A 19725-nucleotide genomic window follows, 5' to 3' on the forward strand; every position below is an offset into this window, starting at 1 on the left:
GAAATTAGCATATGTTTGTACAAAAATACAGTACTAACAATTATAACTATTACACACTAACTGCGTAGGTCACAGATCTGCATTGGTGTTCAGGCGAATGGGTTGCCACTTGGGCATTCTGTTTACTTTTTGACACCTCTAACCCATTACTCAATCGGTTTTCTCAGTGATAAATCTATTTTACAATGTCTTAAACAGAAACTGTAACGTGTCCGCTATATGCCGTTATTTTTTATTCATTCCATTTACACATATAACGTAAGTATATTGCTGTCTTAAATTTAGCTTTTCTTTCATAATCGGTGCCCCCTTCAACAGTTTTTCTATTGGTCTGCCTTTGAATAAGCTCCTTCCTTTTTTCTCAGTCTTGGTCTAGAAACGGCTTGATTAAAATCTTGATCGGGATTGTCTGTTCCAGCAACGTTATCATTGTTTTGAGACGCACGTGGATATCTGGTTCCTATAAAAGAAGAAAACAAAAATAATTCTGTGAAAGAAATCAAAGAACTGAAGAACTGACGGGAGTTGATTTTGTCGATGTTTATTCATTTTAAAATCACTGATATTTTATTTTGCATGACAAGTACATGTAGTTTCTAATTTGAATTACGCACATCTTTATAATATGAATTTCTCCCATATGAATCATGTTAAATAATATTTAAAGATAAAATTAATTAAACCAAACTATGTATCAGTAATCGAAATATTACCATTTAAAATCAGACTATTTTCAGGTAATTTATAAATAAGTTTCCTTAAAAAACAATGCTTTAGCATACATTACATCGAATTTATCAATTATTTTCAAGAACTAAGTCTTGTCAGCAGCAATGATTTGTGCTGAGGTCCAAACAATGTTTCACTTTCGGTTTGTCTGAGTAACTGCATAGGAGAGTTGTTTAATCAACTCCAAAAAACGCTATAAATATTAGTCAACTTTTATACAAAGAAAAGTTTTTAACATTAATCGCGTAAACATTTCGTTTTACAAAAGATAATGCAACATCATGCGTATTTGACATCTTAAAAAAAGGTTGAACAGTCATTTCATGCATGTCTTTTACAATTTTATGCTATGAAATTTGTATGCTATGTTATGAGAATTAAAAATTAAGGTCTTATTGATATGGAATTATATAAGATTTGAACTAAAACGTCTCCATGCACCGCTGAATTCCAAATATTTCTGAGTAAAATGATATGCAATGTGATAATCATTGCTTTAAAACCATTTAAATTCATGTTGTATGCAGTGCTATGGTATGATATGATATGACGAGTGATAATCTATGAGATTGTATGCTATGTTATGAGATTCCAATGCAATGATATGAGATTAAAATGCCATGCTAATAGATTGCAATGCTTTGATCTGGTGTGTGTTGTTAAAGATATGCTTGAAATGACTGTACACGAATGATATTGAACAAACCAAATCTTTGCAAGCTTTCAATTTGTTTTAAAGTCTCAGCATTTGTCATTTCGTGCTCGTCGTCTTCATCTGTATTGTTCATACCAACAGAATCAGTTGCATTATTTTTTCTACGAAACGGATTGGGAAGTTCTGTAATGGCTACGAGGTGTATAAAAGTTCCCCATCTGCAAGAAAAAAAACAGTGTACAAGGCCGGTTACTCTTTTCCAACATGTAAGCATATTATATTTTAAAGTTTACATGAACCGGGTATGCTGTACAGTTCGATATTTACCTGTGCATTATCATGCCACAAAACTGGATTAAAAGAAGCACCAGAAAAAATATGATGAACAACAGTCCCAACATCTCTATTTTCATTTCGTAGATCCCATTCTCGTCACCGTAATCTTTGATCTACAACATGCAGTCATATCATTTGTAACGTTAACTTGTTTTAAAACCAAGATCAATCAATAAAATAATGTCTATCGTCAATGCTATTCACGTACCGGAAGTTGAAATGTAACAACAGTTGGGCTTCTGAACTGGAACATGAAATTGACGACTATCCACAATATATTTAAAAGGGCCATTCCACTACAGACATTGTTACGGAGTTCTCTAAGCTTTTCTGTCAAATCATTCTTCATGCTTTCATCGTTTGGATCTAAATATCTGCATCATTTTGTAAACATATTTTTCACAAAGAACTGTTTCACTTCCGCAATATATCACTATATAAAGATTACATGTGACACCTACTGTTTGACAAGTTGTCTCCAGAACTTGCTTTCTTTTTTATCCATCTTCACAGCTTCTCCTCGAAACGGGTTGTTTTCAATCCATTTCCATGACGATCCGTTATTTTTAACACCATTAGCCTATGCTCAACAGACAAAACAAATGTGATTTCAATCACAATTTTTACAGCTCATCAAAACAATAATTTTTATACAATTTGTAACTACTCTGTAATAAGCACTGAAATAAAAAAAAAAGTCTCAAAACTGTATAACATAAGTCAAAATTAAAATGTTTTTTGTTACAATGTTTTTTTTAAATATTCAATTTACCTGCACCAATTCTTAAAAACTATAATGCACACAGATTCTGTTCACGTTTGTTAAAAAATCATTTTTTGTTCGATATTTATTTTTCGAATTTTATCATTTTTAACTGTAAACTTGTATTTACTTTTAATGAAGGTGCTATACAAACAGTCTTTGATCAAATTATGACCTTAAGATGTAGAAATCAAAAATGTCATAGCATATGTTCAAACAATTGATAAGGTTCTTTTACACTTCCGCATCAAATTACGTACTTTACTCTTTGAGTTATCAATTTGGGGTTTTTTGTCCGGGCATGGTTGATCAGCTTCATCATTAGTGACCACGTTCTGTTTAATTGAACCTCCTCCAATTTGACATTTAGCACAACGGTTGTCAACTGCTTTTTCTAGTAGTTTATAAAGTTTTTCCTTCTCAGAGTCATCTTTTGTAGGGCTGAAATTTGTAAGCTTTGTAAATGGTGAAAAAATCTTCGATAAAGGATCACTTTCTTTCTTGTCTTCTGACTTTGGAGTAGAGCTTTCTCTTGTTCCCCACGATACGTCATTTACGTTACACAGTGAATATATAACTTGCACTAAGAACCCACTCGGAATGGATACGAAATAAAGGAATCCGTATAAGATATTGACCCACTCTCGAGGATGCAACACCGCCGCAACGACAAATATAATGACAAGCCCCAGTAAAAATATCACACTCGGATGGTAAGGTGACTGGGTAAGTGCAGTTATCAGAAGTCCAACCATTACCACCATCATAATTATGACATAAAATCCACTGAGAACTTGGGCTACGACTAGCTGGACCTTCGTAGAACACACAAGGCATATGACAAAAAATAATACACCGGGAATAACCGAGGCAATATATCCATTTACAATGGATACATCAAAAACTGTCACTAAGGCTCCTGCAATCAACATCAAAATGGTAGCTGGTCCTATTATGGTTGAAACCATTAAAGAACCTTGAGAAAGATAAAACAATATAATTGCAGTTGTGAAATTGGAAATAGGAAAATTTACAACTTTTCCTTTTACGATTAAGTGAGCTTACTTCATGAAGACCTTAAAAGCAACGTCACAAAATTTTTATTCAGATAATTAATGAAAGAGATTGTATCGATTGATTTTATCGATATAATTAAAGTTCGGTGGTTAAAGTTCACTGTACTTGCAGGTCATATATATTGTAAACCGCAAATTGCGATTAATAGAGCTTTTAGATATAGGTTTAGAATATAATGTATTTAATTTTCAGTTGTTAGCTGATTTTTTTTATTAAAATATTTGTCATAATTACAAATACTTTTGCTTGTCATTAAAGAGCCTGGTTCACCTATATACTTTTCAGTAGATAAGCTTGACAGTATTATATTTATAATAATAACATTTTGTACTAAAATTAAACCCAATCATAAAAAGAAACGATATTGAATATAATGAAAATTATATGATGCACATCACTGTCCTTTCATAAACTTTAGTCAAAGAAACCTTGACACCCAAATCGCAATCTAGAGTAAATGTTTGCAACATTGTGTATTTTTGTTGCGATTTTTGCATTCGACATTAATTACATGTATATGCGCGCAATCACCAAGATCAATGGGACCAAACCTAATATTTTAATTTACTAATAATAAATGTTCACTCACCCAAATAAATAATGTACAGCCAGCTTATATTGGGGTTAACATCAACAATTTTATCTCCTTCCTGTAAAAGTGCCAAAATATTCGCAAGCGTTGACGGTCCCCACCGCTTTCTTTGGTTGAAGAACTCGTTGAATCCTTCAGGAGCGTACGTGTATGCATCAGCCCCTGCAGCATAGTCCACCCTGTATCCCTGCTGTAACAGAAGTGTGCACAGCCAGCGGTCCTCACCTGCGAAAATTATTTCTTACATTGACTTTGTTATGTTGAATTACACAATATACATGTATTCCTTTAAACTCAGCCAAAGACCCTAACCATCTTTTATCTCCGTCCTTTTCGGACTTGTGTATTTATTTAAACAGATGTTTTGATAGTTACGCGTTTAATGATAATATTTGATAGTAATTTGCACATTTCTGGATAACTAAACCAAAAAGAAATCGAGTTTTCAATTCAGGTTTTAGCAGTAAAATGATTAATTGTTCTTTGCAATAAACATAAAGAGTATTTTACTGAATTTTAAATATTTTGAACATCTTCTTTAAGTGTACAGCATTAAAAAGTTCCTAATCTTTGAGAAAGAATGTAAATAAAACAAACTGGAAATGAAAAATTTACTTACCTAAATCGTACATAAGGACTTCAGACGCATCGGAGGGAACCTGCACGTATTTTTTCATAACATTGTAATCCATTAAAGCAGATCCACGAAAAAGACTGAAACATCCCGGAGAACACAATACACATCCCAGGACGTGTTCAGTAGCTTTTTGTAACCAGTGTGCAATTGCATATTCAAACTTTTGATACCACACAATTGGCCCTACAAACACATGTAAAGGTATGCTTTTCAAACTTATCGCAATGTCAAAGTAAATAGTTAACATAAAATGAAGCAATATGCATTTTATATATGTAAAAACAAAAAATGAAGCGTGCAAACTAATTTATAAACATACCGTTCCCAATAGGATGTATCCTTCCGCAGGCCGCCCCGACATCTTTGTTTTTCTTCATTCTATCGATGAGAATTCTGACTGCACCAGGTGTGAAATCCACATCACCGTCCAGTGCAAGAATGAAGGTATTTTCAGCCTATAATTGTAACACGTCCACAAACATTCTCAGTTAATTCGTCTGATTAATTTAAATCAATTGTTAAGAAATGGCAACACACTGATTTGAGAATTTGATAGTGTTCCGAAGATAAATACATCGGGTTCGGGATGTCAATTATTCTTAGTATGAGAAAACGTTGTGTATTCGTTTGACACATGTTTTGATTAAAAGTGAAAACTGATTTAAAGTTTATTGTTCATATCCGGAACAAAGTGGTAGCAGAGCGTGGTTTAATATGGGAGACGAGGAGGAAATAGCAGAAGCGTCAGGAATGCAGATGATGGGAAATCAGGAGAGTACGGCGGATCCGGAGATAGATATCGACGTTCTGAAACGTGAGAAAACGAAAGCTAAGTCAAAATTTACGAGAGCAAAGCATCACTTGTTGAACTTTCTAGATTCTGATTTACCTAGTCGTGGGAAATTATGTAAGGCTCGAGAACGCCTGATTGATTTACAAGAACCGCTCATTAATTGCTTGTTGTCGCTTTCCGCGGAGTACAAGAAGGCAAACGACATTACAAAACTATCAAAGACAGAACAAGAAATTGAAATGATTGAAGATAATTTTGAAAATTGTCAAGACAGAGTTCAGGATTATCTAGATGCACGAAGGAGTGATCCGCCGAGTGTTGCGACAGATTCATTACATGGAAGTGAATACGTTGTAAATGAAGAGGAAATTCGGGCCAAGACAAAGGCAGACTTTATTCGTGAGGAGGTGCGCAAATTCTAAGAAACAAAAAGAGAAATGGAGGAAGAATTTAAGACAAAACATGAACAATGGCATGAATCTATCAACGCTGGATACAGAGAACTTGAACAAGTTGAAAATGAAACAAAGGATTTTTAGTGGAATGAATGATGGTTTTGAAGATGTAGACAATCGTGAAAGAGATGACTGTGAAAATACTGATGTTAATCAAGACTCGCACATTCCCTCATCATCTGAAAAACGAGTTAATGTGACCAATGATTCTGTGAATGGCCCTACCGTTGGAAGTGATTTGTGGAAACAGATGTAGCGTGTATCGATTCCTGTCTTTTACGGTGACAAAAGGACATACGAGAGTTGGAAAGCTGCCTTCTCAGCATGTATTGATAAAGCTCCAGCGACTCCAGAATACAAACTTTTACAGTTAAGACAGTATCTTTCCGGTGAAGCCTTGAAAGCTGTAGAAAACCTTGGACATTCCGCTATCGCCTATGAAGCAGCCAAAGATCGTCTTGAGCGGAAGTTCGGAGGACAACGACGGCAAGTCATGCGACATCGTGAACAGTTGGATTCCTTTAGACCTATACGTGTAGGAAATTCAAAGGATTTGGAAAAATTCGCAGACATTCTAGACATAGCAGTCATTAACCTAAAGGATGCAGGTAGAACGGATGAACTCAAGAACGGATCACTGTACGTCAAACTTCAGAAGAAAATCCCAGAGTCCCTGCTGTCTACATACCACCGATGGGTGTATGAGAAGAAAAAGACTGAGTCAGTGGAATCTTTTAGGGAATGGATCTTGCAGGAATCCGAATTCCGAACAGTGGCAAATGAGACTGTGTATGGTCTACAGGTTGATTCAAACAATAACTTTGATAGTAAAAAGTGCAACCGTGACCGAAATCGTGTTAATGTTCATGAAAGATCATTTTTCACAAACACTAAGACCTTCAACAAACTGTGTCAGATGTGTCAAGGACAACATGGGATTTGGTCATGTGAGCAGTTCAAGAAACTTGAAGTGTCCCAGAAATGAAACTTTGTCCGTCAGTCGAAGCTGTGTTTTCGTTGTTTGGGGTCAGGACACTTGGGAAAGACATGTAGAAGGAGCAGACCTTGTGGCATTGACCATTGTACCGAGACACATCTTAGACTCTTGCACATTGGAAATCGAGCTGTGAACCAAAACACAGATGGATATCAACGTGATCTATCTGCATCAGTGTTGAACCAGAATGCTCCAGAATTTCGACCCTTTAGAAATCCACAGAGACCAACTTCCTCTGTAAGAACTGCTGAAAACAGTAATGTTGATACCCAGATATCAGTGAATCAAGACAGAACTTTGACATGTCATGGAGGGGAGCCACAATTTATCGCCCTACGAACCATTCCAGTAATAGTAAGAAATGGATCAAAGACAATGAGAGTAAACGCACTGCTGGATGATGCCAATACACGGACCTACATTAATGCAGATGTTGCAGCAGAATTGGGTTTACATGGTAAACTACAGAGAATTACCGTAGGAGTTCTTAATGACAAAACTGAGTCATTTGAAACTATGCCAGTAGAATTCCAAATAGAGAGTGTTAATGGGAGGACAAAGACTAAAGTGGAAGCCCTAACAGCTGACAAGGTTACCGGTGATATGTGTGTAATCAACTGGAGAAAATATCAACACAAATGGGACCATTTGAGAGGACTTGAATTCCCAGGAGTGGGTAAACATTCTATAATGGATATTCTGATTGGAATGGACCACAGTGAACTTCATTATGCTTATCAAGAGATCAGAGGTCGACCAGATGAACCAGTGGCTAGACTTACTCCATTAAGATGGACTTGTGTTGGGAAAATTCCTGGTAGCAATGAGATATGTGTTCAAACTCATTTCAACAGAACTTACTTTATCCAGAATCAGAAAAGTGATAATGAATCGGACAAGATTTTGTGCAAATTCTGGGAGATGGAAAATTTCAGTGAGCCACAGAAGAAACAGTCATTTAGTCCAGAGGAGAGAAGTGCGTATGAAAAAGTGAAAGATTCATTGAAGTTTGTTGATGATCATTATGAAGTAGCTATTCCTTGGAAGGAAGAGAAGCCTGATTTACCATGTAATTACGACATGGCACTACAACGTTTAGAGAACACTGAAAAGCGATTGATGAAGAACCCGGAAGTGAGAGATTCCTACTCAAAGACTATTGAACAGTATCTTGAAAAAGGATACATACGCAAGATTAACCAGGATGAGGAAAAGTCCGGAAAATGGTTTCTTCCACATTTTCCTGTCATCCGGCCAGATAAGAGCACAACAAAGACACGTATTGTGTTCGACGCATCAGCAAAGCATTGTGGTGTCTCATTAAATGACATGATTCACTGCGGACCAAAACTTCAAAATGACCTCTTTGATGTGTTACTAAGATTTAGAAGAAACAGTGTGGCAATAGTATGTGACATTGCAGAAATGTACTTAAGGATTAAGGTTCCACAGGAAGATAGACATTATCAACAATTTCTCTGGCGTGACGTTAATACGGAAGAGAAACCAGATGTGTACGAATTTAGCAGTGTTGTATTTGGAATAAATTCGTCGCCATTTCAAGCACAGTTTGTAGCACAGAGCCATGCTGAGACTAACAGAGAAACTTACCCCATGGCAGCAGAGACTGTTTTGAAATCCACCTACATGGACGATAGTATGGATTCAGTATCCACCGAGGAAGATAGAGTTATACTTTACAGGCAGCTATCAGCATTGTGGGAAAAGGCCGGCATGTATGCCAGGAAGTGGCTATCAAACTCAGTGGGTGTACTGCAGCATATCCCAACAGAAGATGTTGTCCCCGAAGTTGGCCTGCACGACAACAGCTTACCATCCGTAAAAACTCTTGTTGTGCTATGGAAGGCCAAAGATGACATCCTCACATTCAAAGCAAGTCCACCAGAGAATGATTTTACTTACACAAAGCTGAACTTTCTACGGAAAATCGCAATGCTGTTTGGTCCTTTGGAATTCCTAGGACCGTACACAATAAGAGCTAAAGTTTTGTTGCAAGAAATGTGGACCGCAGGTCTTGACTGGGATGATATGTTGAGCGAAGACCTCATATCAAAAGCTGAGAAGTGGTTTAGAGAATTGACTGAGCTATCGCTTATTGAAGTACCGAGATGTCTGCGTCCATCTAATGGTGAGATTATATCGACTTACCTTCATACCTTTGTTGATGCTTCCCAGGACGCGTATGGAGCTGTAGTTTACCAGAGGTGTATCTATGACAATGGAAGTGTATCAGTCAGATTCGTGACTGCAAAATCCAAAGTAGCTCCACTTACCGCAGTCAGCATACCTAGAATGGAATTGATGGGTGCAGTATTAGGATTAAGGCTAACGCTTTCAGTGACAAGTGCTCTGGAGATGAATGGTGACCAGTGCACGTTTTGGACGGACAGCATGAATGTGCTGTGCTGGATCAAGGCACAGAGTAGAAGTTTTAAGCCCTTTGTAGCAAATCGTATTGGGGAAATACAGTCGGCCTGAAATTAAAAGCAGTGGCATCATGTGCCAACAGAAATCAACCCTGCTGATATGATATCCAGAGGAGTGACGGTTTCACAATTACAGAAAGACAGTGTCTGGTGGAGTGGGCCGCACTTTCTTACCTTGGATGATTCACAATGGCCGAATCAGAAAGTTGAAAAACAGGACTCTGACAAGGAAAGAAAGAAGTTAACCAGAGAAGTTGTCAATGATTCATATTCATTCTTAGCAAGATCAGTGGGCTATAGAGACGTAGAGTGTTGTTTGAACCCAGAATCCTATTCCAGCTGGATACGACTTGTTAGAATTCAAGCTTGGACAAAACGTTTTGTTAATAACTGCAGAATGAGCATCAAGGACAGATTTAAAGGTGAATTGAATGCTGAAGAAGTTGAAGAGGCGGAAACTCAAATCATTAGAACAGCCCAGAAATGTGAGTTTCATTGTGAATACAGATTGTTGAAACAGAGCAAACCTCTTCACCAGAGCAGCAAGTTATTGAGTGTAAACCCTGTACTTGATGAAGACGGACTCCTGCGGTGTGATGGACGTCTGAAATATGCAGAATATTTACCATATGATGTTCGATACCCTGTCATTCTCCCTAGAAACAATCGTGTCACTACACTTATCAAGTATCACCACGAAAAAGGAAAACATGTGACAGGAACAAATCACACACTTTCTATGATCTCATCACGGTTTTGGATAATATCCGCACGAGAAGAAATACGGAAGTGGGAACGACAATGCAATAAATGTTGCCGCAACAAAGCCAGACCAGCAGAACAACTGATGGGTCCCCTTCCATCAATTCGTACAAAGCAGCCATTACACGCATTTTCCCGAACATCGGTTGATTATGGAGGACCTTTCATTACGAAGCAGGGACGCGGAAAACGGCGAGATAAGAGATATCTATGTCTCTTCACGTGCGTGATGTCAAGAGCAGTGCATCAAGAAGTTACCTTCGGACTTGATACAGATTCGTTCCTCAACGCATTTTACCGGATGGTTAGCCGAAGAGGTCTACCTACAGAAGTTATATCGGACAATGGAACAAATTTTGTTGGTGGCAACAACGAGCTTACGGAACTAGTTGGATTATTGGATCACACAAAGATTCAACAATCTACAGCAAATCTAGGAGTCAATTGGCATTTTAATCCGCCTCTTGCACCTCATTTTGGAGGTGTCCATGAAATCATGATTAAAGCAGCGAAGAGAGCTATCTATGCAGTGATCGGGTCAGTAGATGTTACAGATGAAGAGCTTATGACAGCATTTGCAGGAGCAGAAGCTTTGATCAACTCAAGACCCTTGACTTACCAATCGGCAAACCCTAATGATGATGTTCCGCTGACTCCTAACCACTTCCTGCACGGGCAGGTTGGGGGATTATTCGCACCGGAAACTGTGGACACAAATAAATTCAACCCACGGAAACGTTGGAGAAGAATCCAGGAGCTTGTGAGACACTTCTGGCATCGATGGATGCGCGAATGGTTGCCAGGACTGAATGTACGCAAGAAGTGGAATCGAACTTGCAAAGACATTAGTGAAGGTGACATTGTTCTCGTTATTGAACCTAATTTACCTAGAGGACATTGGCAGCTAGGTCGCATTCTAGAAATTTATACAGGCAAAGATGGACATGTACGCGTTGCCAGAGTGAAGGTCGGTCAGAAATCGATGACCCGTCCAATAACTGAGCTGTGTCCATTGGAGTTCAGTGACTAAACTAAATTGTTTCAAACATTGCTGTCACAAACGACTTTCAAATATATGCATCACTTTTTAATGTTTAAAATGAAAAAGTTTTAATATTTTGTATTTTAATTACAAAATCAGGTAATTTTGTTGATGTGCAAGCAATCAAGGAGGGGAGAATGTTCCGAAGATAAATACATCGGGTTCGGGATGTCAATTATTCTCAGTATGAGAAAACGTTGTGTATTCGTTTGACACATGTTTTGATTAAAAGTGAAAACTGATTTAAAGTTTATTGTTCATATCCGGAACAGATAGTGATGTTTATTTTTACCTTAAATGGACGTAGACATGACTTGACCTCAAGTTTTTCAAAAGTTTTTTTTTTTACTTTTATATTGTCTAGAATGGTCAATTAAGGTGTCTTTATTAGTAAAAGTTTGAAAGTTAGATATCGAGTTAAAAATGTTAGAATTTTTTTTTTTTAAACAAAGCTTGAATTATGGTATTGTTTATAATTACATATATGTTGTTTAAGTAAAATTCTAATGTGACTTTTTGTTGTTGATAAAGTAATTTATGAACTCATTTAATCAGTTTTTCTTGTTAGGCAATAGTTATTTTGTCAACGAGATGGTAATTTTTTTAAATTTTTTGACTCGGGATTTGTTTACATAACAAAAACTTTTTTCCTTTGAATCTCGCTTGTAACTTGAGTTCTAACATTCACATTTTCGTGAATCATTCAAGATACACAATTCAGCTATTTTATACAGTATTTTTTCAGAACAGCATATTCATCTCATATTGTGTCTATATGCCTTTGAATTGTAATTCAGAATCCCAAACATCCAAAATGTGTAGCCTTAAAATTGAACATATCTATATCAAATGAATGATGTTTTTAGCAAATACATATTATTTTATTAACTGCGTCATAACGGTTAGTGCCATCAATTACGAAATTAGACACCATCAACTACATGTATCATTTAATATGTTTGTTCTCTTGTTTTATGTTATAATGTCGATATACATTACAGAGATTTGCATTTTTTGGTACCTTAGACTTGAATAGGTCATTAATCTTATCTGGTTTGTCCTGTGCGAAGCTCTCTTTTTCAACTTCAAGTCTGTGCCCAAGTAAGTAGTACATATACATGACCTGTTCAAAATGATAGAAGTAATCAAAATATAATGTTTGATAATCATTAATGTAGAAAAAAATTGTCCAAAATTTCAAAGTTTCACAGTTTCGAAATGTGAAAACAATATCATTGAAATAAAAGTCAATAATTTTGTTGTCTTTTACTCTATTTTTAAAGTTGGGGCATTTTTTAAAAGAGTTTCACTAGTTCTACATGTAATAGCAAAATCTCTAAACGAGGGACATTTTGTTTGTAGCTGATTTATTGCATAGATGACTTAGGTGAGAAGGATAAATTGCAGTAATGATATTTTATCCCCTTTTTCACGATTGAATGTTGATAATACATATTAGGTACAAATAAAGACTACTTCTAAAACAAAGTACATATACCTGTGACCATCTCTTTTTACGTCGTATTTTAGTTTTATCTTTTAAATGAATGAACATGAAGTTTCCTCCCGGCATTTTGTAAACTATCTGCCCTCCATAACATGTACAGAAAAGAAATGGATCCATCATCTTTATTGGCTCAGAATTCAGGGAACTGGAGCATAAAATCAATATTAAATTAGTAACTTCCTATCATTGAATATTTTAAAAAATATGATTCTTTCATTTTTACATTTTTAAATTAATGCCAATACATAAACCCAAAACGCCCAAATAATAATAACAAGCATTCTGAGAGTATTGCATAAGCAATACACGTCCCCTACCAGTTTGTAGTAATTTGTGAAAACAATGCACTGTTATGCAGAATATCATTTCTTACCGTCTCAACAGACCAACCCGATAACGAACCCGATTGTAATAATACAAAAAACCCTGTCGATTAAATTTACAACACAATGCTTGACACTATTTTACAGAACTTATTTGTTTGTTAGAAACAATGAAAGGAATGGTCCAAGAAATTTACGATATTATTAATGACAATATATTTTCCTCGTTTAATTGATACACACCGAGCCCGATAACGAACCCGAACATTAAGAAATTGGAATAAAAAAAATTAATTTTCTCGAAAATATGTTAACCAGACGCTACAAAAGTGTAAACTTGATCTGTAGTTTGACATTTTGAAGCTGTTCAGCAAATTTCATATAATTCATCAAACGCATAAAGAAGAAAAGTGTGGAAAACTGAAGTGGGACAGACAGACGGACGGACAGACAGACGGACGCAGAGGAAAGCTATAATCCCCTCCGGTAAAAACAGGTAGGGGACTAATAAAAAAGGATAGATTAAAATAGGATAGGATAGAATTTATCTAATGTATTTCTATCATGTATCGTGTACCCTATCAAATCCTTGCCAACTTTCATGATGGCAGCATTGTATATCAACAAAGTAATAAGTGTTTTTCGACTTTGTAACGTAGTTTGAGCATACATGTTAATCATAAGTCTTATTTTAATAGAAAGGGCAAAACCAACTTTAAGATCTACATACATGTTAATTTTCATGTATAGCACCGATAAGAAATTTGAAATTATAAAATCCAAATACAATCTTATTAGACATATCTTTATTTACCACTGCTGGTTTGGAAAATAAAGTAGTTTAGTTAAAGGGTAAAACAGTGACCTGCAGTTGAATTAAACAAACTTCATTTTCAGATCGTGTTTTAGAAAAAAAACGTATGCGGATATAAATTCGATGTCCAAAATTAGCGCCGATTTTTATGAGCCTTACTTTCAACATGTAAAGAAATGCAGACCAAAGGTCGTCCATTCTATTTTGTTTATCAGAAGATTGGGGGGTACAGACCGAAAGCTTTTTTTTCCTTATGTGAAATATGAGTATTTTTATAAAGCAATATTATATTATATAGTGCAATATTACCTTGTAGCTTCATCTATGACCTTTGCAAACATTGTGACGTACTCATTCAAGATGCCGTTTTTAAATGCGTCATCAAAAAGTATATGAACTAAAAAAAACATAGAGTGTATTATTACCGACAAAAAACACATATACATGTATAAGGATAAATATTAGGTTTTATGTACAATACAACAACTGGCTTGTGTTGTTTTACCATTGTTTTAATGAAACCTTAAAATGCAGGTACATCACATGTATCTCGAAATTTAAACCGTTCTCCATTTAATGCATACAAAATTCAACTTTTTACCTTCGAACCGATAGTAATCGTTTTCTTCTTCCGGTTTCCGAAAAGATTGATCTTTATCCATTCTGCAATGAAATAAATACTGCATACATGTATAGGTTTAATATCTTTTCAACAGCCCTAAGTAACTTGCTTGTATCTTTATACCTGTACATAATTTTAAATGACAACATCGCCAATTTGACTAATAATTTAATTTGTTAAACCTTCACAAGCTTTCGTTTTGTTATTCTTAACAACGAATATCATAATAAAAACGTTCTTATTTATTTGTTGTAACGAATGTTGACCAGTCTGTTGTTCCTACATACTTTTACTTATTAGGTTGTTTGTTACTGACTGAGTACAGAAATATATCGGGTTGATCAATCTCATAGATGACGTTTATGAGATAGATCAACCTGATATATTTCTGTAGTCAATCAGTGCCAAATCTAATAATTGTTTTGTTTCCCGGGGACTTTCAAGTGGCCAATATGTTCACAAAAAAGCGTTGATCTCTGCGTTGCCATGTACAAGTTGCCTAGCATCTCGTCAAATTTAACTGATTCAAACTCTACATAATTATCAACCTGACCTTTCAAATTTTCTTCAAAAATATTTGCTTCAACAACGTTACTTACAATGTTGTGTTAAATTTTCAGTGTTTTCTCCCATTTCTCTGCAGAAGTTTGAGCAAAAACCGTTGCTGCCATTTTGTTCTTCTCCTGACACAATAATGTGACGTCAATATTCAAATGGCAGCTGCACTAATGTTAAAGGCCGACTACTTTAGATATTTACGGAATGCAGTTTATGTATTAAACAAGTTGCTGTCGTTTAAAAAAGGACTGCAATACGTGGACCTTTTGCATGTGTTTCCAACGAAAACGCGAAAGCCTTAAGATTATCAGAGATTCCACCGACTCCATCCCTCTGCTTTTAACCACTCAATTTGTACGTTGTATTACGCATACATGTATGTATAGCCCTGACTTTTTATCTCAGAATTTAAAGGTTTCATACTTCACAAAAAATTATGACCTATCTATGAATGAAGTTTGCATGTATAGTATCAGGCATTCGTTGAATTCTACTATTTGCGCACACATTGCAATTCGCACTACTTTGTTAACTATGCAGTGACAGCTTTGTGTAAATAAAAAAAATCATATTTTGATGCATTTTTCTTGAGATTTAAACTTTTTTACTGTGACTTAATTATTCAATCATACTTAAATGCTTAAAAAAATTTAATCGGGAAGTTCTTTAGCCCATCCTACTATAAAAGTAAAGTTAAGCTACATGTGTATTCGGAAAACAACAAAACATTGCAAATTATGCTATTTGATGCATGTTGTAGTTTCGGCATAACATTAACTTATTTCATAATACTGATAGTTCATATCACATGCCAACCATTTCTTTAAAAGGAATACTTTGTTTCTGTACTGTTTACCGACAACTTTACAATTACAACGCCTTTGAACTTATGTGTGCATTTGGCACGGAATCCCGATCCCGATTCAGATAAACGTGTGCTAGCGTGGTTCCCTGAGCTTTCCATTACGCACAGGAACTAGGCTAGGTCATGCACAGGCTGAATTTCCCCCGTAGCATCCAGTTTAACCTCGCTTATATATTTTCTGCGTGGACCTCGGGGTCCACGCAATAATATGAAATGTCAAAATGAGATGCGAAGCGGCAGTCAATGACGGCCATATTGCAGAATATTAATCTTACCGAACTGATATAGAGATATGTCAGGCAGGCACGTGATACATGTATGTGTAATCAAATGAAACTGATGTTTCAGTTTGAGGGGAAATAAACATTGTTAGACAGCTTTGTCAAAGCTAAAAAATATATTTTTCGATAAAGGAATATTAATTAAAACAGTTCTTTTTCAACTGATTAATACATTCAAAACATTCGTAACGAATTTTTTTTTCACGAGAAAATGCTAATTTACCCCCCCCCCCCAAAAAAAAAAACAAAACAAAACAAAAACAAAACAAAACAAAACAAAACAAAAACAAAAAACACCAAAAAATAGTTAAATATAGTTTACCTTAATATCGACTTCAAAAGTTGAACCATTTCTAAATGTGATTCGTGCCACATTGTTGCGCATGCGTAAACTAATGGAGGAATAGTTTTCGAAAAGCTTTCTTCCTCTTCTGATTTTTTAAGGCTGTAGTTATAATACATGATTTTACAAATTTCACTTTTTATATGTCTTTAAAGGGATGCCAAATTATATTGTCTTAAAATTCATTTATACTTTAAACAACGTGTGTGTTATCATAATGAATAGTATTTATCCTACATCAAGTAGTACATAATAACACTTGTACTTTTTCCATGCTAATTCAAATTTTAAAATAGATTTATGCAGTTTAGCATAAAATCTACCTACTTTTCATTGTAGCACCGTTTTCTGTTCAGAACTAAGTCTTGTTCCAATAGTATTCCACAATATAGAGGATTAACAAATAATCTAGAAGAATAAATAGACAAATATCATGTTAACATATAACTTAAACAACTTAAAGGTGTTTTTTAACTTGTGTCCTTGCACAAAGTCGTACTTTTAAGAATATCCGGATTTTTAAATTTTATTAAAAAACAAACCTCTAATAGATAATGATTTGTTTTCCTTTTCAATTAGTTGTACATAATATATGCATAAACATTTTTATAAAACCAATGAAATGTATTACCACCGAAAAAAAAATGGGTAGCTGATAACCAGCTGTTTAAATTTCCTAATGTTACAGAAACTGGTTGCTGCAAAATATTGTTGATGCGGAATAATCTCTAAAGAAATTTTATCAACAAATTTTGCTTTAAAGGATTGGCGCTACGAACAAGTATATATTTTTTTATATTTCGAAATAAATAGTCTAAAAGCTGATCGTAGGAGTTTTATGGGTTTTACTTATATACAAAAATGAAACTTTTTCGACTTCAATATACCTTTCGACTTTAGCTATCCTTTCCTGTTCAGGAAACCAAATGTGTTTGGCAGTCCAATACAATGAAAGAGTCCACAGAAGGGCCACGACCAGGCAGTAGTTAGATTTCAAATACTGGGCGTCACAGGAGATATCACAGTCAAAATAAAAACTGTCCTTCAAAATCTCCCCGCTTCTACTACATATTAATGCAAAAAGTATTGCAGCTATTGGTGTGGAGAGAAGACATGGAATTGAGAACGAAAATATTTGCATTTGTAATTTGCATGAAGTGCATGCTATGAAGTAAGCTGCTATACTTGATAAAATTAGAAGTATTATATCTAAAATATCTTGTACTTTTTGGTTGGCGAATTCTTGCCAAATATGTTGTTCAAAAATTTGTGAAGAATCTTCGATGATAAAAACTGTTATAAAAGATGTTACAAATTTGCACATGGACACAAAAATATTTATAAAAGCCCTGTTTTCATTGAGATCAGACTGTATGTTTGAAATACGTCCCTTCAAACTTTTCTTCTCAAGAAGTTTTTCAAGGAAGTTTTCCCACCATGTCAGTGAGGTAAGCAAGAGAGCCAAAACTGCCTTAATACGTGATACTGTGTTAGTCAGACATTTTGTGACGTAATAACCTCCGTTGCTACCAGGGGGCGAGGAAACTCGACAGAAAAATGTTACGTTTGGAACAAAGATCAACGCTGTGATTGACAACTGCAAAGAGAGCGCAAAAAGATCCACTGCGAATTCGGTAATCTTTGCTCGTATTTCACATGTTTTATTCAGCGTGAGGTGCAATTTTAAGAAACTTGGTATGATTCCAGTAGCACCGAGCACCAACAATCCCTGAATTGGTCCCATGTTTGGTAGGAGGTGGAACACGAGAAGACAAAGTCCTATTGATTGCAAGGCAGCAAGGACAGCGCACTGAAATAAATTATCAATACATTTCTGAAAAAAGCAATAAAAACACGTTTTTTTTAACGCTATAAACTTTGAAGTAAAAACGTGACTCTAAAACAAAGTAATAAAGTGTTGTTTGATAATAGCTGCTAAATTTGAAAATTTAATTGACCACTGATTATTGAACAGTAGTGAGTTTAACCCAAAGTATGATGATACATTTCTATAATCAGTTATGTTTTCCGAAATACTAAGATATATGTAATGCTGTTTTTTTTCTAATAATCTAAATAACACCTGACTAACACCAATATTTACTTACATTGGTTCTCAATTTTAATAGGTAGGTTTCTTTTCAGCTCATGTATGAATAAAGCTTATTAATGCTAAACAATTTGATCTTTTACATGTAAGCAAAGACATAGCGTAATTAGGGACCATTTGATATGTCTATATTATATATTATTTTACAACTCAAACTGCAGAACTTAGCACACAATTAAATTATTCATGCCGTATCTTTACTTTTCTATCGGAAATAACCTTAACAAATTACATGTTCGATATATGCATTAGTGGAACTTAAAATTACCAATCATATTTCACTCGCTGTACTTTTTTCCCCGTTTAAAAATATCAAGTCAGCTTAAGAGTAATTCTGATTTCAGCCATATGAGTTTTTAAGCTATTTCCAGAAATTAAGACACTCTCATAGAATTACGAGAACAGTTAGATAATATAAATGTATTTTTTACCACAATGACGCTTGAAATGGACGGTCGTTTTAAATTCCCAAAGTAAACTTTCCAACAGCTGGACGAGAAAGTCAAGACGTATGGAACACACATTGCAGTAAATAGTAGCAATCCGTGGACCGCAGGATCAGATACCTTTTTTAAAGAAAATTTACATTTTCAATATCAAAACATTGTTAAATAATGACATGTATTTGTAGAAACTGTTTAACTTGTTCACAAAATGCTCATAAAAAAAGTTATTTAGCGACCATACTTTTTTTTCTTACCGTCATAATTTTCAAAATATAGGAAATTACTGTATCTTTAAAGCAGTGAATTATACATTAAATAAAGCTGATTTCTGATGGGAAGGTATTTCAATAGTTATATATGGATCTTCTTCTTCAGATTTCTTTTTTTTTTTCAAAAAAAGAACGTACACCATATATGACGTATTTCTGATCAAAACAAATTAGCTGAAAGAAACACCAGCTTGAAAAAAAAATTTCAACGGTTTGTTGATTCAATGTAAACAAAACGAGCCCTGTTAACAAAAGTTTGAGTTAAAAATTTATTTTTTAAGTATTGTAAACAAAACAAACTT

General features: G+C 34.9%; 1 protein-coding gene across 4 annotated transcripts in view; it reads right to left on the reverse strand.

The window, feature by feature from the left end:
* Positions 1 to 19725, reverse strand: part of LOC128172102 (chitin synthase chs-2-like) — a 24346-nt gene continuing 4621 nt past the window's right edge. For 2 of the 4 annotated variants that reach the window (XM_052837872.1, XM_052837870.1), the window contains 17 exons: positions 19140 to 19274; positions 17486 to 18408; positions 16926 to 17006; positions 16578 to 16700; positions 14531 to 14592; positions 14239 to 14326; positions 12784 to 12937; positions 12307 to 12408; positions 5109 to 5244; positions 4772 to 4972; positions 4150 to 4377; positions 2744 to 3459; positions 2182 to 2300; positions 1929 to 2094; positions 1712 to 1833; positions 1436 to 1602; positions 1 to 460 (listed from right to left, as the gene is read on the reverse strand). In XM_052837872.1, coding sequence (XP_052693832.1) covers positions 324 to 460; positions 1436 to 1602; positions 1712 to 1833; positions 1929 to 2094; positions 2182 to 2300; positions 2744 to 3459; positions 4150 to 4377; positions 4772 to 4972; positions 5109 to 5244; positions 12307 to 12408; positions 12784 to 12937; positions 14239 to 14326; positions 14531 to 14592; positions 16578 to 16700; positions 16926 to 17006; positions 17486 to 18408; positions 19140 to 19274 — 3660 coding nt within the window. In that variant the 3' untranslated portion in view covers positions 1 to 323. Of the gene's footprint in view, positions 461 to 1435; positions 1603 to 1711; positions 1834 to 1928; positions 2095 to 2181; positions 2301 to 2743; positions 3460 to 4149; positions 4378 to 4771; positions 4973 to 5108; positions 5245 to 12306; positions 12409 to 12783; positions 12938 to 14238; positions 14327 to 14530; positions 14593 to 16577; positions 16701 to 16925; positions 17007 to 17485; positions 18409 to 19139; positions 19275 to 19725 lie in introns of those variants that run through there. The other 2 variants (XM_052837871.1, XR_008242191.1) reach the window with 2 other exon arrangements.

This window comes from Crassostrea angulata, chromosome 2, assembly GCF_025612915.1.
Source record: "Crassostrea angulata isolate pt1a10 chromosome 2, ASM2561291v2, whole genome shotgun sequence".
NCBI lineage: Eukaryota > Metazoa > Mollusca > Bivalvia > Ostreida > Ostreidae > Magallana > Magallana angulata.